Source organism: Patagioenas fasciata, chromosome 3, assembly GCF_037038585.1.
Source record: "Patagioenas fasciata isolate bPatFas1 chromosome 3, bPatFas1.hap1, whole genome shotgun sequence".
NCBI lineage: Eukaryota > Metazoa > Chordata > Aves > Columbiformes > Columbidae > Patagioenas > Patagioenas fasciata.
The window spans coordinates 20,296,244-20,320,807 of record NC_092522.1 but is presented as its reverse complement, the minus strand read 5'-3'; the positions used below and the strand labels follow the sequence as shown (position 1 = coordinate 20,320,807).

General features: G+C 42.3%; 2 protein-coding genes across 3 annotated transcripts in view; one reads left to right on the top strand and one right to left on the bottom strand.

Moving 5' to 3' along the window:
* LOC136099447 (CAP-Gly domain-containing linker protein 4-like) overlaps positions 1–10,542 on the top strand; it is a 33,666-nt gene extending 23,124 nt beyond the window's left edge. The window contains exons 13-18 of the mRNA XM_071805916.1: positions 2,005–2,145; positions 2,577–2,708; positions 4,903–5,026; positions 8,113–8,177; positions 8,823–8,895; positions 9,549–10,542. Coding sequence (XP_071662017.1) covers positions 2,005–2,145; positions 2,577–2,708; positions 4,903–5,026; positions 8,113–8,177; positions 8,823–8,895; positions 9,549–9,870 — 857 coding nt within the window. The 3' untranslated portion in view covers positions 9,871–10,542. The remainder of the gene's footprint in view (positions 1–2,004; positions 2,146–2,576; positions 2,709–4,902; positions 5,027–8,112; positions 8,178–8,822; positions 8,896–9,548) is intronic.
* Positions 10,543–17,964: 7,422 nt separating this feature from the next.
* The window catches only part of LOC136100169 (ALK tyrosine kinase receptor-like), a 106,905-nt gene continuing 100,305 nt past the window's right edge, over positions 17,965–24,564 (bottom strand). Inside the window, exons 21-25 of one of the 2 annotated variants that reach the window (XM_071805915.1) lie at positions 24,356–24,448; positions 22,542–22,643; positions 21,024–21,158; positions 20,355–20,445; positions 17,965–19,252 (exon numbers count right to left, since the gene is read on the bottom strand). In XM_071805915.1, coding sequence (XP_071662016.1) covers positions 18,548–19,252; positions 20,355–20,445; positions 21,024–21,158; positions 22,542–22,643; positions 24,356–24,448 — 1,126 coding nt within the window. In that variant the 3' untranslated portion in view covers positions 17,965–18,547. The remainder of the gene's footprint in view (positions 19,253–20,354; positions 20,446–21,023; positions 21,159–22,541; positions 22,644–24,355; positions 24,449–24,564) is intronic. The other variant, XM_065835027.2, reaches the window with a different exon arrangement.

Genomic DNA, 24,564 nt, shown 5'->3' with positions numbered 1-24,564 from the left:
GTAAGGCCAACTACAAAGTTCTGGAGCAAGGCTGAAACAGTCAACTCTATAAATACACCCTGGAAATGATATGCCCAGTAATAATTCTGCATAAAAGGACCTGGAGATACTGAGGATTACAGGGTAAACGAGAGTCATCTATGCTGTCCCGTTGCAAAAGGGGAAGCACACTGCGATGGGCTGTCAGCCATGAGGTAATGCAAAGTGACCTGGATGCTTCACTTGGCACAGGTAAGGCCTCAGCTAGGACACAGATCTAGCTTTAAATACCACATTTTAAAAAGATGTGAGTCATCTGGAGAGAATTCAGAGAAGCCACCACAGTAACTGGAGATATAAAACATGACTTAAGAGTAGAGACTGTTGGAATTGTGATTGTGTGATTAACAACATGTGTAACAAGAGTAAGAAATCTTGAGCTAAAACTGTGGTAATTTAGGCCTTTATATTAGGGGGGAAAAAAATCCCTTGAACAGTGTAGATAATGATGTGGTGAAATATATTGCTGACAGGTCCTGAGATCGCCCTGATGGGAGATTTTTAAGAACAGGTCAAACACTCGCTTCTCAGGAGTGAGCTAACAAACAGGTGTTTTGCCTGATGAAGAGAAGTAGATTGTAAGACCTGCTGAAGTCCCTTTTGTTCTTCCTTCTCCTGCCCCATGATTTCCTACAAAATGAAGCATCTCAATGGCTGGTTTAGTTTCAGCAGCTTTTGTTACACTCATGTAAAAGTGCTTGGTGATGGTCTGACCTCCAGTGAATCCATTACTGGACTGACTTTTAAATATGGACTTGCAGTATGTGTTCACAAACGCAGGTGTATATTTATATAATACCTTTGACTTGAAGGTTGCCTGTTTAGTCACCAATCATTTAGTAATTTGCATTTTCTTCATTGTAGGACAGCTGCAGCCAATATCTCAGTCTTTAGATTGATATCTCCAAGTACCTAAGCTTTTGCTTTGACCCACTGAATTTACTGTTCTGCAGTTCTTTACTGTTTTGCCAAACTGAAGGATTAAAAAATTGAACATGTTAACTCTTTTGCTTTGTGAAACCTAAAGTATTAAGCCTCTCAGAATGCTGGAAACCTCTATAAGCCATAGAATCATAGACTACCAGGTTGGAAGGGACCACAAGGGTCATCTGGTCCCAGCTTTCTTGGCAAAAATACTGTCTAGAAAAGATGGCTCAGCACCCTGTCCAGCGGCAACTTAGAAGTGTCTGGTGTTGGGGAATCCACTGCTTGCCTGGGGAAATTATTGCAAAGGCTGATTGTTCTCATAGTGAAAAATTTCCCTCTCGTGTCCCATCAAGATCTCCCCAGGAGTAACTTTTATCCAATACTATCTAAATTTTTCACATTGAGAAACTGAGGCATAGGCATGCCTTCCTGAGGGTAGGAAAGGGAGGAACTGGGGAGAGCCTTGAAAAGGAAGGAGGAAAGCTGAACATAAATCTTATCAGACAGTTTAGACATCAGGGTTTGCAAATGCAGATAAAAGTGATTTATTTCCCATTCTTACTTTAGAGTACAGTTTTTAATATTAATACAGTATGTAATGGAATATAGTAGGCTTTAATCCAGACAATAATTCACTCACATAATATCACCTTCCTTCTACTTCTCATCAAATCTTTAATAGGCTGGATGCTGAAAGTGTGGTGGTGTGATCTCTTATTAGTAAGGCTCCCATATTTTAATAAATTTGCTTGGGACTATTTAGAACTTTTGCAGAGTGAAAAAGAATGGGCTTTTGGAGACCTCTTCCAGCACTCAGCTATCACCGTATTCCTGAGGCTGGGTCAGGTGCACCTGTCTCATTCCTGACAGGTGTTTGTGTAAGTGCTGCTTAACAACTTCTAGTTTTGGCTCTTTAGTCTGTATTCTGCCCACCACAGAGAACAGATAACCTCCTTCATACAGAAGCTTTCCCTTCTGCTTCATCTGTCCTTTTCCAAAAATGATCTCTGAAGGACTATTTCCGCTTCTGTCTTTTAGGTTTTCCTGGGTACAGCAGCTCTTCCTCTTCTACTACCTCCTTGGAAGGCAAACAGAATTACTCCAAGAAGCGAAATGCAACTAGCAGCAATAAAAAAGCAGTGACTAGAGTCTCTTCTGCCTCATCTAAAATTAGTGCTGGTATGGTCTGTTTTACTGAGGTGTATTTTGACAGGTGGGAGTTTACTGCTGTAGTGAATACTTATGTAGAACTACTTCTGCTGTTTCAGAATCTGAGATAGTTCAGGAAAGACACCTGGGAGGTAGTTTAACCATAAACTTGAGTTGAGCAACTCAAAAAAAGGTTTTAGCACACATTCAAGAGGAAAAAATGTTTTTATAGCTGGTCACTGTGCCTTTCAACTGCAGAGAAAAGGCTGTAGTCCACAGTTCATGAGGAAGCAAAGCAATTCCTTGTCTAAGCAAAATTTGCAGTATGTTGCCATGGGTTAAAGGTACACTACATTAAAGATAGATACTGTTTACTAATCCTTTGGCTCACTATTTAAGTATTTTTAGAATTTTAAAGATATAATGTCACTAATCGCAGATCTTGTTCTTCTGTTGAACAGGGTTGTATAGTTCTCTTGCTACAAGAAAAAATCGTTTTGATGAAGGAGAAATTCAGGTTGGAGACAGAGTGCTGGTGGTTGGACAGAGAACAGGCACTGTTAGATTTTGTGGGATGACAAAATTTGCACCAGGTATTTGCAATAGTCTTCGCGTATGTTGTAGAATCAATATGGAATAACCGATATGTGAGCACATGAACATTAAGAGAACTCCATCTTTTTCCTCACTCCCTCCAAAACAAATATCTAAATTTACTGGTTTGTTTCAAAGTTCTTCCTTCCTCTTTCCTAAATTTAATTGATTTTTTTTTTTTTTTTAAACTTAATGTAACTGCCAGGAAAAATAATGGTTTTAAATATGACTTTTTACTTGTCCACTAACTCAGCTTAATCAGGAGAAATATTTTGATGTTGAAATTGTAGGTATTGTTACAAAGCTTTCTGAAAATCCTCAGTTTAGTCTCCGAAGTGGTATATAGTTTATTGAAAACACATGCCTTTACTCCGTACTTATTGTAGTAAGTCTTTTTGAGACAGCTTCTCTCTTGCAATACTGGTGCTCTTACCATGTCTTATACATGTCTCATCCTTATCATTTTAGCATCTTTAAGAGGGTAATTGTGAACGTTTAAATCTTAACTAAGAAGTGTTTAGGTCAGACAGATGAGCAGTTACGAGCATCTCAAAAAGCCCCAAAATGCCATTCTCTCATCCTTCTCCCTTTCAGCTCCTCCCTCCCTTACCCTTGCTAAAAACCACATTGCAGTGAAAGCAGGTGTTTTCAAATGGAATTGCGTTGTTCTGAATTATGGAAACTGATTTATGAATACTAATTTTTGCAACTGAAGTCCATGTTCTTTAAGTCCTTATCTAAAATCTTGCAAGAGTAATGCAAAACCAGTTGGTATTGGTGTAAGTGCCTAGTTTAAATGAGGGTCATTTGATTGATACGTGAGCGGCAATACTCTGTCTTGACACTTTGTGGCATCAATATTTAAAACAAAAGAAGAAAAAGTTAGAATGACAGAATGTGAGATTGTGGTACAAACTACATACTTTTTTCATTCTTGCCCCTTTCCCCAGTTTCATTGTAGGCAAGTCTTTGCTTAAGATATTGCAGTTAACTGATTCTACACTTCCATGTGATCATTCTTACCTTCGTGTTGTTACTTAAAAAGTAAACAATGAGAAAAGGATTGCTTTTCCAAATTTACTGTAATAAGCGTAAAATCAGAAAGCTGTTGGACAATGTGAGTCTCCTCCCTCTCCCTCCAAGTTAAGAAATTATTTTTTTTTTTTTTCCTAGAAAAACATGGTATTGTAAGAAGTGAGGATGGAAAGATCACAAGTCTTCACCATTTGCAAAACCAGAAATTTATAGCAAATGTAACAGATGCATTTTTAAGTATTTCAATTTTAATGTGGATCAAAGCTCTGGAAGTTACCTAAATTTAATTTCTTTTTACTGCAATGCAGGTCTTTATTTCATTTGGGAAACAGGAAGGGAACAACACCTGACATTCTGAGCCCTTCTAATTGATAAGCTGTCAGCCCTGAGTTTCTTGGGCTGCTAATTACAATTACCATTTTATCCAGTGCCTTAGTACCAAGTGACTTGAATTAAATTTTGAGTCTTTTGGGGATGGATAGCATAAGGACTGCTAATGGAGTATGAAATTTAGCACCTTTACATAATTAGCTCACATTTATCACAGGTTATGAATGATCAAGCTTATTACCATCTTGATGCCTGCTCAGTGTTCTGTACGAGATGAATTGCTGGCCAGGTCTGGTTCTTACACCCTTCTCCCAAAATCATACAACCAGCCTTGCAATTTGTGTTAATTAAAACTTGCTAGATGGAGAGAAGGAATGAATTAATATCAAAACTTTAATTTTACTGTTGATGATCTCAGATGAGGCATAAACCGTGTGGTCAGAGGATTGGAGAGGAAAACCTGAACCACTGCTGCTCTTTGTTCTCGTCTCCTTTTTTGTCAAATGGCCACTGTTACATTCAGCAACATTCTGTTTGCCTTTAGTACGTATATCAAGGGGTTTACCTTTTCTGCATTAAATCAAATGTCAATAATTTTCTTGAAAGCAAACAAAAACGCGGAGATAATTCTCTTTAGGTTATGATATGCGTTTTTGCATAGTTACATGGATGATAATAATAAAAAATATATATATTACAACTCTTAATTTCTAACTAGAAACCATTTTCCTTGATGTGGATAAATGCCAACAGCACGAACTATCTAGATGAAGAAAAGCCCGTGGTGTTTTGTTCAAAATACTGTGGTTTTACTGTTTTGAAATGTAGGATTCTGGTGCGGAATTGAGTTGGACAAGCCTCACGGGAAGAACGATGGTTCTGTTGGAGGCGTTCAGTACTTCAGTTGTCTTCCCAGATATGGTATATTTGCACCACCATCTCGTGTGCAGAGGTAAGCACTGACGCTGTTGTAATGTTTGTGTCGCCAAACGCTTTCTTAATACGTTTCCAGTGAGAAACATTTTGTAGCAGAAATGGAAGAAACAAATGTTTTCTTCTGTTGATGAAAGTTTATAGCATCCATTAAAAAACTAGTAGGTTTTAGATCAGCTTTTTTAAAGCAGATTAGAAATGCAGCTCCCTATTTCTCTTGCAACCTGTTCAGGTATTTTCAATCCAGGGCCTCCATTTCTGATACATTCTGTGTTCATTAAATCTTAGTTCCATAACCCAATCCTGATGCATTAAGCTGAATTTGGTTATAAAAGGAGGTTGCCTTGGACATGAATGGAAATGCTGTTCTCATTCCAGATAACTGCACTGAGCATCCACCACTTCATAGTCTCTTTGTGAGGTTTCAGGAAGAACATTTGAGGAATACCATGCTTTTTCCTCCTGCATTTGTATCTCATCATTCTGCCAGACATGTTCTTGCTTTTCTATCCCTGAATATCCTCCACCAAACTTAAAGACCTTACCTCAAAATTATACATGCTTTCTTGCTGAATAAAAGGCAAGTAACTCGAATAAATGAGTTTGCTCCAGGCACCTCTTACATAGCAGCCTGATTACAGCTGAAAGTTTAGTGTCTCCTGGAGTTGGATGGAGAAGAGAAGGAATGAGAACTTTGACAAAAAGGACTCCAGCAGTTCAGAGTTGAGTTGCAATGAATTCTTCATTATGTTCTTGCTTTTCAGACTAACAGGTTCTTATCTAAAATCTTGCAAGAGTAATGCAAAACCAGTTGGTATTGGTGTAAGTGCCTAGTTTAAATGAGGGTCATTTGATTGATACGTGAGCGGCAATACTCTGTCTTGACACTTTGTGGCATCAATATTTAAAACAAAAGAAGAAAAAGTTAGAATGACAGAATGTGAGATTGTGGTACAAACTACATACTTTTTTCATTCTTGCCCCTTTCCCCAATTTCATTGTAGGCAAGTCTTTGCTTAAGATATTGCAGTTAACTGATTCTACACTTCCATGTGATCATTCTTACCTTCATGTTGTTACTTAAAAAGTAAACAATGAGAAAAGGATTGCTTTTCCAAATTTACTGTAATAAGCGTAAAATCAGAAAGCTGTTGGACAATGTGAGTCTCCTCCCTCTCCCTCCAAGTTAAGAAATTATTTTTTTTTTTTTTCCTAGAAAAACATGGTATTGTAAGAAGTGAGGATGGAAAGATCACAAGTCTTCACCATTTGCAAAACCAGAAATTTATAGCAAATGTAACAGATGCATTTTTAAGTATTTCAATTTTAATGTGGATCAAAGCTCTGGAAGTTACCTAAATTTAATTTCTTTTTACTGCAATGCAGGTCTTTATTTCATTTGGGAAACAGGAAGGGAACAACACCTGACATTCTGAGCCCTTCTAATTGATAAGCTGTCAGCCCTGAGTTTCTTGGGCTGCTAATTACAATTACCATTTTATCCAGTGCCTTAGTACCAAGTGACTTGAATTAAATTTTGAGTCTTTTGGGGATGGATAGCATAAGGACTGCTAATGGAGTATGAAATTTAGCACCTTTACATAATTAGCTCATGTTTATCACAGGTTATGAATGATCAAGCTTATTACCATCTTGATGCCTGCTCAGTGTTCTGTACGAGATGAATTGCTGGCCAGGTCTGGTTCTTACACCCTTCTCCCAAAATCATACAACCAGCCTTGCAATTTGTGTTAATTAAAACTTGCTAGATGGAGAGAAGGAATGAATTAATATCAAAACTTTAATTTTACTGTTGATGATCTCAGATGAGGCATAAACCGTGTGGTCAGAGGATTGGAGAGGAAAACCTGAACCACTGCTGCTCTTTGTTCTCGTCTCCTTTTTTGTCAAATGGCCACTGTTACATTCAGCAACATTCTGTTTGCCTTTAGTACGTATATCAAGGGGTTTACCTTTTCTGCATTAAATCAAATGTCGATAATTTTCTTGAAAGCAAACAAAAACGCGGAGATAATTCTCTTTAGGTTATGATATGCGTTTTTGCATAGTTACATGGATGATAATAATAAAAAATATATATATTACAACTCTTAATTTCTAACTAGAAACCATTTTCCTTGATGTGGATAAATGCCAACAGCACGAACTATCTAGATGAAGAAAAGCCCGTGGTGTTTTGTTCAAAATACTGTGGTTTTACTGTTTTGAAATGTAGGATTCTGGTGCGGAATTGAGTTGGACAAGCCTCACGGGAAGAACGATGGTTCTGTTGGAGGCGTTCAGTACTTCAGTTGTCTTCCCAGATATGGTATATTTGCACCACCATCTCGTGTGCAGAGGTAAGCACTGACGCTGTTGTAATGTTTGTGTCGCCAAACGCTTTCTTAATACGTTTCCAGTGAGAAACATTTTGTAGCAGAAATGGAAGAAACAAATGTTTTCTTCTGTTGATGAAAGTTTATAGCATCCATTAAAAAACTAGTAGGTTTTAGATCAGCTTTTTTAAAGCAGATTAGAAATGCAGCTCCCTATTTCTCTTGCAACCTGTTCAGGTATTTTCAATCCAGGGCCTCCATTTCTGATACATTCTGTGTTCATTAAATCTTAGTTCCATAACCCAATCCTGATGCATTAAGCTGAATTTGGTTATAAAAGGAGGTTGCCTTGGACATGAATGGAAATGCTGTTCTCATTCCAGATAACTGCACTGAGCATCCACCACTTCATAGTCTCTTTGTGAGGTTTCAGGAAGAACATTTGAGGAATACCATGCTTTTTCCTCCTGCATTTGTATCTCATCATTCTGCCAGACATGTTCTTGCTTTTCTATCCCTGAATATCCTCCACCAAACTTAAAGACCTTACCTCAAAATTATACATGCTTTCTTGCTGAATAAAAGGCAAGTAACTCGAATAAATGAGTTTGCTCCAGGCACCTCTTACATAGCAGCCTGATTACAGCTGAAAGTTTAGTGTCTCCTGGAGTTGGATGGAGAAGAGAAGGAATGAGAACTTTGACAAAAAGGACTCCAGCAGTTCAGAGTTGAGTTGCAATGAATTCTTCATTATGTTCTTGCTTTTCAGACTAACAGGTTCTTTGGATTCACTCACAGAGACCTCATCGAGTAAACTAAATCACACTTTTCCAGGTAGGAGCGTAAGATGCAGTGACTTGGGTTGGGCAGGTGACCGTCCTACAACCAGAACCCACAGCACAAAGCCCCCTTCTCCAAAAGCACAACGGGTTTTCAAGGAACTCAAATGCCAGCCAATAGTCTGGCTGCTCCCTTCCTAAGAATGTAGCCAGTGAAAGGAACTGTGGAGTACTGCCCTTGTTATTAACCCTGAACTGGCAGAAATAATTGTCAGAGTTAAGACTGTTGCCACTCTTCCCTTATCACCATATTGCATTCTAATCAGAGTTAACCATAAATTGAAGCTCTCCTTAATCTAAACTGAGATTGATGAAGTGTGGGGAGGGATCTATATGCAGTTACTGAAACTCCTGTGAGAAACTTGAAGTATTTTTATTTTTCCTTACCTCAGCTTTTTGTCAAAAGACTGCTGCAAATTACCCTTGTCCCATTTGTTTAATTTCATTTCTGTGCTCTCTGAACATTTGAAAATGTAACGGGCACTTAATTTCATGAGAAGTTTCATCACTTAAGTTCCAAATTGGAGGAGAGAATGTGTATCAAATGTAGAAGAAGGAATATAAAAAAACCCACAAAGAATATGAGTTCATAAAGATATTATAAAAATGTACTACACTGCTTTTTAACCTTTCCACTTAGGTTTTAGACGCAGTCTAAGCACCACTTCTGCGTCTTCACAAAAGGAGATAAACAGAAGAAACTCCTTTGTTAGGTGAGTGTTTTGAATTAAAAATGTTTGGGTGAGCTGGCTGTTAGCTTTACCGTGTCTTCTTCAAAATAAAACCTTTGTGTATAATATTTAGATCTTTACATGTTCCTTTTTTTTTTTCTTCCAAAATGGACCAGTAGTAGACTCTGTTTCTGTGGGTATCCAGGAGTACAGTCCTTGGATTCAGGTTGGCATTGAAACTGTTTTCCAGTTCACTGCATATGCTCCAAATTCTTGTGTTCTCACACAGCTGGGTGAAGTTCAGGAGCTCTTTGTAAAGGCCTCCACTTTGTCCTGGTGATTGTGACTGATCCTTGCACACTAAAAGTAGTTTTGGCTAAACTCTTTGAAGCCCCAAATACAATGTTTTGTACTGCTGAATTTACCAATACTATCACCTGCAGTAAATACTGTACAGCCTGGCAGCAGGTGAGAGGACATTGATTTTCCAAGCATTTCAGACTGCTGTGTGCTCTAGCCTGGCGATGTTATTACATGTTTTGCTAGTAACATGAGATCAAACCAATTATTTTAGAATGGAATTTGAGTTTTTTTGCCCTTGCACTTCACAAAATTATAGATTTGCCTGGATACTTTATAGAAAGAAATATCTTTTTTGTTTTTTTTTTCTTCTCCTCCTTTTTTTTCCTAACTAGATCTAAGAGCTCCGTGTTGCGGCGCAGCTGGAGTAACACCACTACAGCTACCATGGAGGGACCGGTGAAGCTGCACGAAGGCTCTCAGGTTCTTCTGACCAGCTCCAACGAAATGGGGACAATCAGGTACATTGGTCCTACAGACTTTGCACCAGGGATATGGCTGGGGCTCGAACTCAGAAGTGCCAAGGGAAAGAATGACGGTTCTGTGGGGGACAAGCGCTATTTCACCTGTAAGCTGAACCATGGGGTCTTGGTTCGACCCAGCCGAGTAACGTATCGTGGGATTAATGGGGCAAAACTTGTAGATGATATTTGCTGAGCCAAAATGTCCTCATACAATAGGAAATAAGTATTTAAAGCACAGAAGACCCCATCTAGAATGCAAACTTATTTTTAAATTATTAATTCTATATAAGTATATCTAAGATAAATTTTAACATAAATAAAAATATATATATAGAGACAAAGTTCAGTCGCATTAAGAAGTAAAACCACTCTTCAGCTTCTGACTGGGAAGATTATTGCAAAAGCATCTTGGGATTGAGATGCTGAATTATTCGAATAATGTTCCAGTTAGAGAATGTGAGTATCACCAACATTCTCTGAAGCTGCTTTGTGATTCATGTGGTATTTTCCTCCGTGTAGTAACGAACTGATACTGCTTTGCACATTGCCCGCTTTTGACAGAGGAGGCGGTTAATGAGTGACATTAGTGTGGTCACCAGGCACTTTGTCAGTTCCAATGTCAGCTGCTAGCAATAAGAAAGCAAAAAAAAAAAGATCAATTTTTTCAAGCAGTTGTGAAGTATTTTTACATGTTATCATTCAGATCCCTCCTCTTCTCGCCCCTCCTGTTCTCCTCTCCGGAACACAAAAGGGCTGATAAATAGAAGTATTTGTGGCTATCCTAGTGTACAGCAGCAATTAAATACAAAGCCCTTAAAAAAGCACAAATAATGCTGCATGTCAGTCTTTATAGTAAAAAGCACTTTTTGCTGGATGCATTTGTAGAAAGAGCTACATATAAGAAGCACTCTTTAAAATAATGCACTTTGTGCTCTCCTGGAGAGCTTTCCCTCATTTTTAAAGACTTTTTGTTTGGTGTGCTGCAGGCTATGAGTATCACAGTTTTTAAATGCAAATAAACCCAGAGTGGAACTATACATAATAGCCTCATCATTAATATTAAGACTGTATAAATACAGCATGGTAATTCCTGCCAGTGGTATGGATTATATGCAGGGTTTTCAAGTAAGCTATTACCATGATTTGATTTGTTTGCAATACATTTCTTTTTTGTTTCCTTTGGAACAGTTTGCAGTCTAAATTTATTTTAAGAGTCTTATGAGAAATTAAAGATGGTTTTAGGTACAGCATTGTTAACGCACCTTGATGTGACATTATTTGCATATCAGCTTTTTAAAACTGCTAACATTTTGTCCAGGTTTTAAACATATATTGTATTTTAATTGCTCAGCATATGTAAACATTATCAGGATGGTTTAGTGTTCCAGAACAGTAATTTTATTCTTAAATGATCTGCTCACTCTTACCTACTTGAAGAAGTGACACTTTAAATTACATCATAATAACCTATTTTTAGACAATATTCTGCTGCTGTTACCTTCTTTTAAATAGTGCTGTAGCTATTTTTCCTGAGCTGTATTTAAAATAATGCGTATTGTATTCTAACTTATGTGAATTTTTAACTGAATAAAAAAAGCTGTAAATTTTGAATGTAAAAAAAAAAATCAGTGCTTTGTATTTGAAGCTGTAGATGTTCAGTCATCTACTGAACTTTGTCCAATATCTGTTTCTTGCTGGTGTTAGTAAAATAAAACCCTGGTGAATAGTTTGGCAAAAATAATTTCCATTAGGTTGTTACAGGATGTACATCCTCTCACTTCTGTTCTTAGGTACAAATTAGGCAAATGAGATAAAGGGTGGAACAACAACTGTGGTATATAAACCAGTAGTTTTTATATCTTCTTGCTGTTTGGTACCAAACCGCCAGCTGTCAAACAAAGCATTTGTGCATGTTTTGCTGGTTTGTCCCGGCACCATGCTCCCAGGTGGGCAGTTCAGTTTCTGTGATGAAACACCTGTTGTCAGAGCTGCTGTTTTTCCTGCCTGACACGATGGAATGGCTGTACCTGCTTTTCCTGACGGGCGGTGGGAGTTTCACAGAAGGCACGTGAGGGTTAGGCAGCAAGCTCAGGCAGTTGGTTGTAGTCACACCATTTCTATGTTGTGTATCTTGCACAGAGGAAGAACCACATGGAAATAAGTTATATCCAAGAGCGCTCTGATTCACTGGTAACTCTTTTTTCCTCCAAGGGTGTCAGGCTGCACCTTCTGCAGGTCTGTAGCTGTACCCAGGTCAGCTGGAAGTGGGAGTCTCTGGGGCCCGGGTAGCAAAGCCTGCAGGACTTCATTCAGTCCTGGCTGAGGGGCAGCCAAGAGGGCACAGATGCCACCTGAGTTCTGGGGCAGCGTGCTCTCCCTTCAGCTTCAGCTTGCTGCACCCTTCTCCTGAAAGCTCTGCCTGTAGGTTAGCACTGTAGGTTACAGGAGCAAGTCAGGACTGTTATCAGTACAGAGCTGAGAATCTTCTGTACCAAAGCAAGAAGCTCTGTAAATTTATGTGGCCTGAAACAGAAATAAATCATGCCCTCCGTTCCAGAAGGGATTACTGATGGCTGTCTTCAAGTTGGTGATGTGAAGGGATTTGTGCTTCCTTAAATCCAAGGTAAGTTGCCATAATCCTTTTCTCCAGTTCTTGCAGAAGGACACTTTGTGTCATAAAACAAGATTCTGAAAATAACTGGCAGTGAAGTTTGAAATTAGGTGCTGTCCTGAGGTCTGTGCAATCACAGCCCAGGACTGGTTAGAAAAGAAGACAAATGATCCTCAAAGTCGCCTTAAGCCATATAAATAGATATTATCTGTTTTATAAATAAATAAAGAGATGGTCTCCAGCAATTCTGTGCTGCCTGTGCAGACTTCGAGGCTTGTCCTTGTGCCACAGCACATTTCTGGGGTCCAGTTTCAGAAAAGGTACTTCCTCAGTGCTCTCAGCAATGACATCTTTCAAAATTTGTTGGACACTGGCTGGAAGGGTCACAGGTGTGACAATAGGACAGTCACTTTCTTGAAGTGTCCTGGGATGGAGAACTCATTTCTAGAGTTCAATCCTGTTGGATTCAGGGATAGTTTTCCAGATGTTGACAGTAATGGTTTTCTGGGCAGGAAGCCTGTGTTTTGAAGTGCTGCTATCTAGGAAGATCTGAGGCACAAGGATCCAAAATTGGCTCTGCAGATTTTCAAAACATTACCTAATTTCTCTGAGAAGTTAGCTTTGTTACCTGTGAGTGTTGCAGAGGAGGCAAGTCCAGTATTTAAGTCACAGCTTTTAGAGTTCTAGTTTTGCAGAAGCCTTGTCCAACACCAGGTGGAAACTGAAACCATGTCCATGAAAGCCACCCAGCAGAGCACCCACCTGCATCCTTTCTCCTGCCTTGCTGCAGACAGAAAACTCTGGAAAAAAAAGGGACATCAGAGCACAGGTTTCCAGCCAGTGCCAGATCTGAACCAGGATGTGGTGGGGGCCCAGGGACTGGAGGTGCTCCTGGGAGGGCAAAGGAGAGCTCCCTTCTCAGGGAAGGGGGGAAACGGAGGAAGAGGAGGAGTGCCTGCCAGATACTTGCTCAGGAAAGAGTCTTGTTAACTAAACCACAGATCAGTCTTGCAGAAGAATGAGCATATGGCCAAGCCAGTGCAAGAGAATACGGTTTATAGGTAAGTCAGTCCTCATTTTAAGGAGCATTTCTTGAGAAAGCAGCTACCTGCAGCACGGGAGTGGTACAGAGAGGGGAAAAGAACATTTCAGGGCAGGAGCAACCTCTTCCCATGTTTGTCACAGGACTGTAGGACACTCCACTGTATTAAAATGCAGCTTGTAATTAGACCTACTCAAAGTCCACATACAGACTCAAAGAAAAATGCTGTCTTGGGATATAAGTGTTAAAGAATGCAAACACCTAGATTCTCTCTTCAACCATATACTTTGTTCTCTTTATACTGGCCAGTCTCCTACAGGTAAAGGCCAACCTTGGTGATTTGGCACCTTTCTCTGGAAGAAACTGGGAGATGCGACATTTGCAATGCAAACAAGTCAAACTTGCTGCTGCCAACCAGGAAGGTGACTCTCAGTTTAACACCACAACTCCTTTCTCTGTCCTTCTGTAGCTTTACCAAGTGAAAACTGATCTCCAGAGCCATCCCTTGGTTATTACAAAAATGATGTGACGTTGACCCAATCATTACACAGCGCAACACAGAGAAAGCCATTTTATTTGTCTTCATGCCTTGTGGTTCACTACACTTGTTTACAATACAAATACACTATTCAATACAAAATACTCAATGACCATATATTAGTATTTTTCTTTATAGTATCCCTGAAGCCCACAGGCCCTTCCTTTATAAACAATGTTGCATAAACTGCTGTACATGAGACAGACACTCCTATAATGAAGCTTTGTTACTAAAAGAAGCCAGATGCAGACAATTCGGACATTTTCCTGTGATGGGTTTAGCTTTGGGACAGACAAACGCTGATGTCTTTGCTGCAGTGAAAGGCTGTTTTATGTTATTCCTATCTCAAGGTTCTTGTCAGCCAGCAGACGGGCTCAGTAACAGGAGCAGACACGCAAAGTTAAGTCCTTCAGAGCCCATTTCACACCTCTTACATCAGGCAGCGTGAGCAGCTGCCCCCAGCGCTGCTGTGGCTGCTCTGGTGCCGAACCTGTGGCCTTTGGGCACAGACGGGGGGACACCAAGGGACCCACAGCACTGAGAGGGGCTCAGCCACATTAACGCAGCCCCCTGCCTTCAACCCGTGGTATCAAAACCTCCTTCCTCGCTAGAGCAAAGCCCCTCTCCTGCCACCACTCGAGGAAGCAGAACCACCCAAACTTCTTGCCTCCATTTCCAGGCACAGGATGGAGAAACAAGATTCAGCAGCGAAAAGGAAGATGGAGAGGTGGAAAGGCAGACAAACAGGCATCCCAACCTCATTTACCTTCAGCAGCTTACAGAATCAGACACCTACCTAACATTTACAGGAAACAGTTAAAATCCAGGTGGAAATCAGCCATTTTCAGAGTAAGAGTGGCAGCACAGGATTCTCCCAGTCGTGCTTTACATCCTGTAGCTCATACTGCTTCCTGCTGCTCCCCTGCAGAGTGAGGAAGACACGTAAGACAAGAACGTAATCATTGCCAATGGAAAAGATTAAGTCTTAAAAACAAGTTCGTTAAAACTGTTTATATTGTCTCAATGAATTATATTTTTTTTTTAAAAAGTCATAGACAAAAACAAGTAAGAGGGTTAAAATAACTTGATATTTTTTTTTTTCCCTCCTACATCACTGTGAGGGAATTTGGCATTAACACATGCTGGGCTGCTTTGGTCTTGATAGCTCATGGTGACTAAGCCCCTCTGTTCCCTGCAGCTCTGAGAACTGAACAGGACACAAATTCAAAATTCCTGGTTTATGACTGGACAAAATGCTGTTGCTAATGGTGTACAGCTATAGAAAATGTGCTAGAATGAAACTGCTAGAAGTTGGAACACAAGAAACATGGACACTGAACACTTCTAGATGTTGCAAAAGAAATGATAAATTCTATCAAGTACCTCCTTGTACAGAATGTAAGCCAGTCTCCTTACAACTGTGTTGAGTAAGTTACTCAGCTCTTTACACGCACGCCAAGTCTAGAACCTCTGAACTGCAGTCTGTTGGCCTTACCCTTTGGGATGCTGTAGTAATGGATTGAGCCTGAGTGTGAATTGTTACTTGAGTGATGGAAGAACTGGGTACCATTAAGAAAAGCTTTCCTCACAGCATCCCAGCCATACCAGTAAAATCTTGCACTGTCACTGAAATCCTGGCAATGCCTTGGCAACAGGACAGGTGCTTAAAGTTAAGCAATGCCACTGCAGAACGACCAGGAAACTCTGTGGTGCAGCTGCACACAGGTAGCAGAGCAGCCTTTAGTACAGGCAATTAATTCATGGAAATCATTTGTCATTGATGGCATTAGTTGTTTTCTAAGAAAGAGGACAGGCAAATGCTCCAAGCCTTGTTTTTGAGTGGCAAGATTTGATTAGCATCAATATTTACAAAATGATTTTTGCAAACTGGAGTACTGTACTTGGACAGCACACAGGGCTACCAGCCTGAATGCTTCCTCTGGAAGAGCTCAGAATTGGTTTTTTTTCATATTAACAATATGCGCAAACTGGATTTCTGAATTCCTCTCAATTCCAAGAGTTAATGGGGAGGATTCAAAAGAAGCCAACAACACAAAAACCCCACAACAAAGCATTGTACACTGGAGACACTGGCAGGAAGATTACTGAAAACCACCTGCTAGTGCAGGAACAGGATTTATCTCAATGCACCATACTCAACAGACTGGAGAATTTCCGGAGTAATTCACCATTTCCCTCGGCCAGAATTATCTCCTCACGTATTCCATAGGTAAGAAGCAGTAATGTGTTTAGCTCCTCCTTTGTTTGCAACTCTCATTCTTCTAATAGTATTTCAGTTGGGATAAAATAACTGCCTAGCACGGCAGGGGCCTTTTACCCCCTTCACTCCCACAAACTTACAATCATATCTTGCTGCTCGCTCTTTTAACGCTTCTTTTTGAAATGCTACTTTTGACATCATCACCTGGCAGCCTATCTGCCTTTGTGCCACATCAGAGCTTCTGCCCCAGATCTAAGAATTAATAATTTCCACTAGTCAAACATCACTAACTTTGCAACTTCTTGTGTATTATTTAAGAACATTCATCAGTGTACAGGTCAGATCCTGCACTCAGTAACATGCAAAAGGCAGGACAGCAAACATTCAGAGTGCTCCTATGCAGAGAAGAGCTAAATAAAACAATGATGACGAGATTCAGCCCTTTTGAAAATGAGAAAACTAAAATATTTAAATGAAAATTGCTATTATATGTGAGTAACAGACCAGTGTAAGAAACTGTTCTGATAGTGCTTACCTGGTGAATTAATCAGCCTTCCTGAGACTCTGGAAAACTACCCCATTGAGCTTGAATGAGCGGCCCGTGTGACAGGAACACAGTCCAACGCTGGACTGAATCCCTCCCCAGTGGCTATTCCACGATGGGAGCTGCGAGCCTCATAATCTCGCAGATCACAAATATTCTCTTAATGCAAGCTAAAGCAGCCTGCACGCAGCAGGAGAGCAGCCGAGGCGTGTAACCCTTGTGATCCCCACCAAGCTCACGCAGCAGCATTGGATTACTAGCAGATGAACATGAAATCTGGAGCAGCTCCTGACTCAAGCTTCCCAACACAAGAACAGAGCCCTATTACCCGACCCTCACACTCAGCTTTGGCATTCATCTAAAAAAGGTTTTTTGTTCTGTGTATCAGAGGTGGCAGAAGGGCAGGTTAGGATAGCACACTACCTCCCCCTTCTTATTTATTATTTTTTTAGAAGGATGGTGGCCCAAACCTAGCCCTCTGCTGTCGGTCTGCATGTGTCAAAGGCTAGGAGCAGCATATATGGATTCTGGTTTGTTCCCTTATGAGGACAGGAGCTTACCTCCATGTTTGGATCCAGGGCCAGATTCAGTCACTTCACTGAAACGAAGAGTCTCAGACTGAAGAACACATCCACATTCCTTTGCTGGTGCTCCGTTACACCTATTTCCTTGGAAACAGGCATCCCTTTTTCAGACAGCATTCATGCTAAAACAGCTCCTTGCAACCCTAAGTTGAAGTTACTAATTCACAACTTTACACATGAATTATTTCCTACACCTATGTTTTGACAATACACTTAACTGGAATATTTTTCATGCACGAGGTGTACAAAATGAGTCAATGCAGTGCTTATCTTTAAACCAGTATCATACACTTTTTGTTAAAGAACAAGGGCTAAACCTCGCAAATACAGACGGTATCTGGCATCCAGGTTGTGGCACGATGTAGTCTTCTGCTTTTATGTTGTCGTTTGTACAGGGTACATCAAAGGCTCTTGTAAACCTCTGAGGTACGTGGGTGGCTGTCCATTTTCAGGGCATGGTGAAAGTTCCTCTCATGATTATGGTCCTTTAAAACTTCACCTTGGTTCTGCTTGACATGCACAAGTTCCTGATGAAGGACATTCCTACTTTCGTAGGCCAGAAGGAATTTTAAAGGGCTTTACTCCGTTTTAGTTCTTAAGCAAAGGAAAAAAAAAAAAGGAAACAAAACAAAAAAACCCCAGCCAAACAACACCCTCCCCACTCCCAACCCAGAATACACCTCATAACATCTACACCCATCTTCTGTGCTTCCTCTCCTCTCTCTTTCAAGGAATGTGGTATGACCAGTGTATTGCCCTGCCGCCATCACCACTGTGCATTCAAGGACTTTCGAAGACCGGACTGTAGCTGGGACACAACTTGGGCACGTGCCATCGCGTCACCATTCAGTGCTCTTGTATCCTTTTTCAGTTTGGATGGAGGATGCTCTCCCCAAACCCACTACAACCTCTGGCAGCTGCCGGAGACCTCCAGGTGTTCCACAGCAACCACAGGTTTGGCAAGGAAACCCCAGACATGAAACACTCGGTGAGCTGCAGCTTTACACTTAAGCAGAGAATGAACAACTGAGAAAAGCTCACAGGAAGGGCATGACAACAACCATGCGTATGAGTTGATGCAACAGCAGCCGGGCCTTGCAGATAGCATCTCTTTCCTGTATCCTCCCTCTCCCTTGGTTCTTTTACTCCAATGATTGGAACCTTCTCAGGTCAGTTGAAATTACAGCTTCGAGGGTGGCACTTTTGGAGCAAGCTGGCACAGAATGGAAGGTGATGCAGCCGGATCCCTTGCTCATGGTGTGTTGGGTAACAGGACATCTCTTCAATGCTCAGGGGCCACAGGGGGAAAAGTCAAGAGGGTAGAGGGCTCTCACGGCCCCTGCTGGGTTATGTGGCTCTTGTTTCTAAGGACGGGGTCCTCGTAACTGCTCGTGCAAGGTGGCGTGGAGGTTTCCAAGGGTAAGCCCTGCTGTTGGTACCCATAGTTGACGTTCCCACAGGGGAAGTGGCGGAGCCTAAAGAGAGGCACTTCTTTAATGCTTGCTGTTAGGGAAGATGGCTCCAACAGCAGGGAGGACCCAGGCAGTCGGCCAGTCACAATGTTGGGCCCCACAGTACAGTTTCCTTCCTGTCCCAAATTCTCCCTCTCGGGCATCTCCTTCTCCAGCAGAGAACTGTTCTTGCTGGCCTGCTTCTCCGCAAACCAGGAACCGTAGGTTGGATTCCAGAGGTTGGTGGGCTTGTTTCTGGAGCTCCGGCTTTTGTGCAGCTCAGAAGGAGGATTGGACTGGGCATAGGCCATGTTGATATGTCCCCCCACTGAGGATGATTGCACCTTCCCCGGGACTGGCGGTTCCAAGGTTCCCACTTTGCCGAGAGCTTTTCCAGCAGCAGTGGCTGATGGCAGGGGTGGTGGAGATGGCAGAGTTTGCTTGTCATCCTTTCTATCTTGGTGTGTGGAGACCAAGAGAGGAGGAATTCCTTCTGGATCGTCAGGGCGCATCGCTACCTTCTCCTCCTCCTCAGCTGATGGGCCGTATTCTACTGGCAAAGCAGTGTTGATGACATCTGGATCCTGCCGGGGAGAACAATGAGGATTTCTCAAAGCCTGCTACCATCATGCATACTCAGACTTGGTAAAAAACCTGACATGCCTGACAGCTGTCGTGCTATGATCACAGAGCATCTTTCCCACCACCCAGAGCCCATATTCCATAGGTAGAGGATGCTGGCAAAATACAGTTAGCCATGAGATGCAATAGGATACCCTTAAAATTGAACTCTTCAAAAAAAAGCAACCCTAAAACTCATCACAGAACAGCAGAGGAACAAAGCCAATGAAAAACATTTTTTATGTCCAGCCAGATTTCCCGTGGGAATGTTGTTTTGGAATCTATATCATCTCGAAGTTCATAACATTCTCAGATAATATGAGAAAGTTTCAGCCATGAAAGTATTGCTTCCACACAACAAGGGAGGAATGGGAATGCAGAGAGAAGGCAATACTGCCAGACCCCTTGAATCCTGAATCCATAGGGACTGCGGTTCTGAGCTATTTAAGCAGTTTTGAAAATTAAACTGAGAGAAAATGTGGTGATCTGAGCAACTTTTAATTATTGAGGATGACATGGCAAGCTATAGATAGCAGAAAACAATGCCTCTCCATCCCGGGATCCAAACACACATGAAAACCAGACCAAGCCTCCTGACCAGTGAGGGAAAGAAAACTGACTGAGGCCAGATTTAGAAAAATGTGCGCAGACGCAGAAACCACCTGGAAAAGGTGCTCTAAGCCAGGACCACTTCTGCTCAGTGCTGACCACACCTTAAGGGTGAACACTGGGATGGAGTGGCTGACATGACACATGGGAAACATGTATGGGTGCTGACCTGTCTTAGCTCTTTTGCTTGTTAGAATCTGTGCCTTTAGGAGCAGAACTACAGGTCTACTCTTTGTAAAGCTAAGTTTGTGCCTTTTGGCAGTAAAAGACAAGAAGGATCAGCCTTCTGTTGGGGTAAATACCCCAGCCACTGGTCCCAGGCTGACACAGTAATGGTCCCAGGCTGACTGCAGAAATGCAGTACTGCTTGCTCATTGCATGTTCTGCCTCGCCTAAACTGCTCCTCAACGGGAACCCTCCCCACCCCTCTCAGTCGAGTCAAATGAACACTGATACCTGAGTGCAGTACTCAATCCTCTCCAGGATTATGGCAAAATTTGGCCGGTCTTCCGGCTGGTGCTGCCAACACTGGGTCATAATGCGGTACCTGGAAGAGGAGAACGGGAGATGCTCATAAATAGCAGATCCTGTTGGTACAGAACAGCAACTTGCTGCATCCTAGAAACCACGAGCACACATCACCACTCTGACTTTAATAAATACAAGTGCTCTGCCTTCCCCAGAGTCAGACAGCTGAGGTGATGGTAACCACGGGAATGTGGTCACCAGTGGGGTGACGTCCACAGCACATCAGAGAAATAACCCACCCACCTGAAATCCCTTGGGAAATTCACTAGAGATAGGCAAGGCTACAGGTAATGGAGACCAGTTTTCCCTACCTGTGAAGAACCTCATATATTAGTGGTTTCAGGGCTAACCTAAGACACAGAAATATGGCACCATCTTTGACTGCAAAAGCAGTAGCCAGTACTTCTCCAAGGGGCCCGGAATTCTTCTCCAAAGCACACAGAAAATTTAACTAGTAGGGAAGTCACTGGCACTTAAATTCAATAAGGTAGATCAGTCAAGATAAGATAAATCTTACAAATGATTAACTTCTGACTAGAGAACAGCATCCAAACGTAACCTTATTTGTATGAATATATCGAAGCTAAAATTTCATACACAGGGCCAGGGCAGTTTTTAGGTGGATCCATCCTTCCTCCATTGGTTACAAACTCCAGAACCTCCTGGTTGCTTTTGCTAGGGTAGGGCATGTATCCCAAAGAGAATATCTCCCACAGCAGTACGCCAAAGGACCTGAACACAGAGGAGAAGGAAAACAAAGTGAAGGATATGGGAATGACCATCACTGAGGGGCAACACCCCTGGATGCAGCACCGTCAACATTGCTCTCTGTGGTCTGTTCTCAGGCAGCTTGTGGAAATCACCGCTGCAGGATTCAGACATAAATAAGCTGCATAGTTGTAACAGTGGACTTTGAGTAATTTAATGAATGCTAATAGTTGACTGTTAAGTGAGTGAAGCCTAGGTAGGTAAATATGGTTGCTTTACCCTTGTACTCAGCACTGCTCAACTAGATGTAATAAATGAGAAAGTCAGGTTATGCTTTTCTGAGACATCAGTCCCTGCTGGAGACAGCACTGAGTGGAGCAGTGGCCTGATCACTTACAACAAACTTTCCCTCTCGATTAAGCTACTCTGCATGAAATAACACACCAATGAATACCCACTGATGCTCTGAGCCCCACAGCCCCCACCTGTAGCTCAGAGTACAACAAAAATATTCATCAGCTAATATCACAGTGCTGGGCTTGTGTGGTGTGGCTTGCAAAGCCCTGGGGACAACAGGACAGGACTCCCTCCAAATCTGCTCAGCTGCTTGGAAATCACCCCCTTACTGATTCAAATTGCAAAGCGCTATGTGCAGCAATGGGAAACTCTTGTGCTTGGTGCTGCAACAGGTAGCAGCTCAGCCACAGAGAGCTCATATCAACACCCCTCTGCCGGGGCCTGCTCTGGAGCTGCATCCCCTCCACACACCTCCCGAGCTCTTGCCTCCTGCTCACCCAATCTCCCTCGCCCTCTTGTGGCCACTGGCAACTCAAGAGCTCACAGTGCTGCTGCAGGCCAGGAGAAAGATGAAAGCCACAATACATAAAATCACAGAATAGTTTGGTTTGGAATGGATCTTCAAAGCTCATCTAGTCCACCCACCCTGCCATAAGCAGGGACATCTTCAACCAGATCAGGTTGCTCAGAGCCCCGTCCAGCCTGGCCTTGAATGTCTCCAGGGATGGGGCATCTACCACCTCTCTGGGCAACCTGGGCCAGTGTACATGATGCTCTTCTTCCTCACTGGAGGATGGACCCTGCCTGCAGTCTCCCGTGCTGCTTTCCTCAGCGTGGAACTAAGATGTTCCTCCCTGTAGCAGCAAAGTGGCACCTGCACCTGCCTCAACCTCCCTTCCCCGCCTGCTCACCTCCCTGGCAGCACCTGCCTTCACACAGGTCTGATCTTTCTGTTCTATTGTCTCCTCCAAGATTAGTGGCTTTGAAAGACCTAGCTTGTCTTTTTAGTAAATGAGAAATGAACATGCATTTTTTACAAAATATTCACACTCTACAAAAGAGGTTACAACACAGACAGACAGATGGGACTAAGAAAGAAAGGAAGCGCACCATGTGTCTGTTTTTGATGTAAATATCCCTTCCATGAAAGCCTCAGGAGGCATCCATTTGACAGGCAACATTGCACACCCCCCCTTCCGATAGTAGCTGGCTCTGCAAAGAACAAACGAAACAGAGAGTGAGCCAAGAATTCAGAAAATATAATTAATTTAGAATTTTTATAATTACAAATATCCAAATTATAAGCCAGAGGAGAGACCAATTTAGACAAAACAGTATGGCACAGCTGAAGAGATCTGCTCCTTCTCACAAAAACAGCGGAAATGGGCAGACCAGGGAATGACTGCTCTCATGTCCCTCGCTTTAGGCCTGATTTGGTGAACCCAAGTTATGGTTACCTGTGTGCACACTCCTACTGAATTACTCACACACCGCTCTGCTGCTGGCAGGGCCATCCTCCTGCACCTCTCAGCCACAGCAAGATCTCCACCTTGCCTCACACATGGTCAACTTGTGCACCCCCACCAAAAATGAACAAGGTCTGTTCCATATGTACCCAGTCTGAAGAACTGCAAGTGAAATGCAAAACCCTGAGAACCAGGGGTTAATGAGGGAGATGCTTCACTGTTAGAGCTGGGACAGGAGTACACAAACCACCTCCCGTGCTCCTGAGACAGGAAGAACATCCGTCCTTTAGTGTCATCGTCATTTACAATAAAATCTACAAGCCTCGGATCCCATACTGGCAGCTGCAGTAGGCTGCTTGTGGTATCACTGTTCATAACTACACAGCCAGAGCATCCAAAGGATGTTCCTGGACACAGAAACATGTGCAAACTTCAAAGGCATCTTTGAAAACTCAGCACCAAAGCATTCATCTTGGCAGTTGGTTCTGCTGATTGTGTGACAGATGCTACTTTGCCCCAGCAGAGTCCCATCAGACAGTGTGGCAGAGCGGGGGCTCTTTGTGAAGGGAGAGGGAGGAGAGAAGGAAAAAAAATAAGCAGCTCTGACACACTTGGGCTTTTGCAGGTAGCACACTGTTTGCATCACCTCAGGTTGTAATACTGTCAGATCTCAAGCTAAGCAGAGCCAGGCCTGGCTTAGTAATTGCACAGGAGAATCCCCAAGCAGGTAAAAAAGAAGGCAAGGCACTGGAATAAACAGTGTGGGTGACTTGAGAACAAGGCATTCCTTCTTCCGAGTCAGAGGCAAATCAGTTCCTCAGCACAGCAGGACAAGGTGCTGTGCTTCTGGAGGTGCTATCTGGAAGATGAGGTATCAAACTGCAGCCCTGACTGCTTGTGGTCATTAAAGATTTCCTGGCACTTCCCGCAAGAGCAGAGTAGTTAACCCTGCATCCTGGCTGAATTCCAGTTTGGTTGATTACATTTTCCTGACCTTCCTCTGCACCTTCCTCCTTTATCTGCAGTAAATTGAGGAGATTTACTGATGACATCAAACCAAAGGGGCAGAGGTAGTATCAAGGAGAGAGATTAAACTCAGAATGATTTGGGACCACAAAAACAAAAGGGCACATCGATGCCATTCAGTGTGGAGAAGCTAAAGACAAGAAACTGAGGACATAGTACAAGAGGGAGGAAAAATGCCCTCCATGACCATCAGACTTCATCACCCAGAAGAAAGCTGTCAGGAGTAGGAAAAGTCTGCAGAGCACAGTTAAACTACGCACGAAGACAAACACCAAAAATGCATTAGCTGGGATTCAGCAGGGTGGGATCTCTCCACTCTGCCTTGCTAGCGTTATGCAGAGCAGGGTAGAGCCTGCTCTCCTGCACAAACACCACTCCTCACTCATTTCAGCCAGCTGCCACTTGCAGATACCCTGGGCTTAGCTCTGCTACCTGTATATATCCCGGGCCATTCCAAAGTCTCCAATTTTAGCCACTCTCCCAGGCCCTCGACAGGTAAGGAGGCAGTTCCTGGCAGCAATATCCCTACAAGGAAAGGGAAGAAAAGCAAGAGAAAGAGAAGAACCACTTAATCATTCAACCGTTTTGCCAGCCAAAAAGAAAACAAAGAATAGTAGCTACTTTCCTGAGCTGCAGAGAGC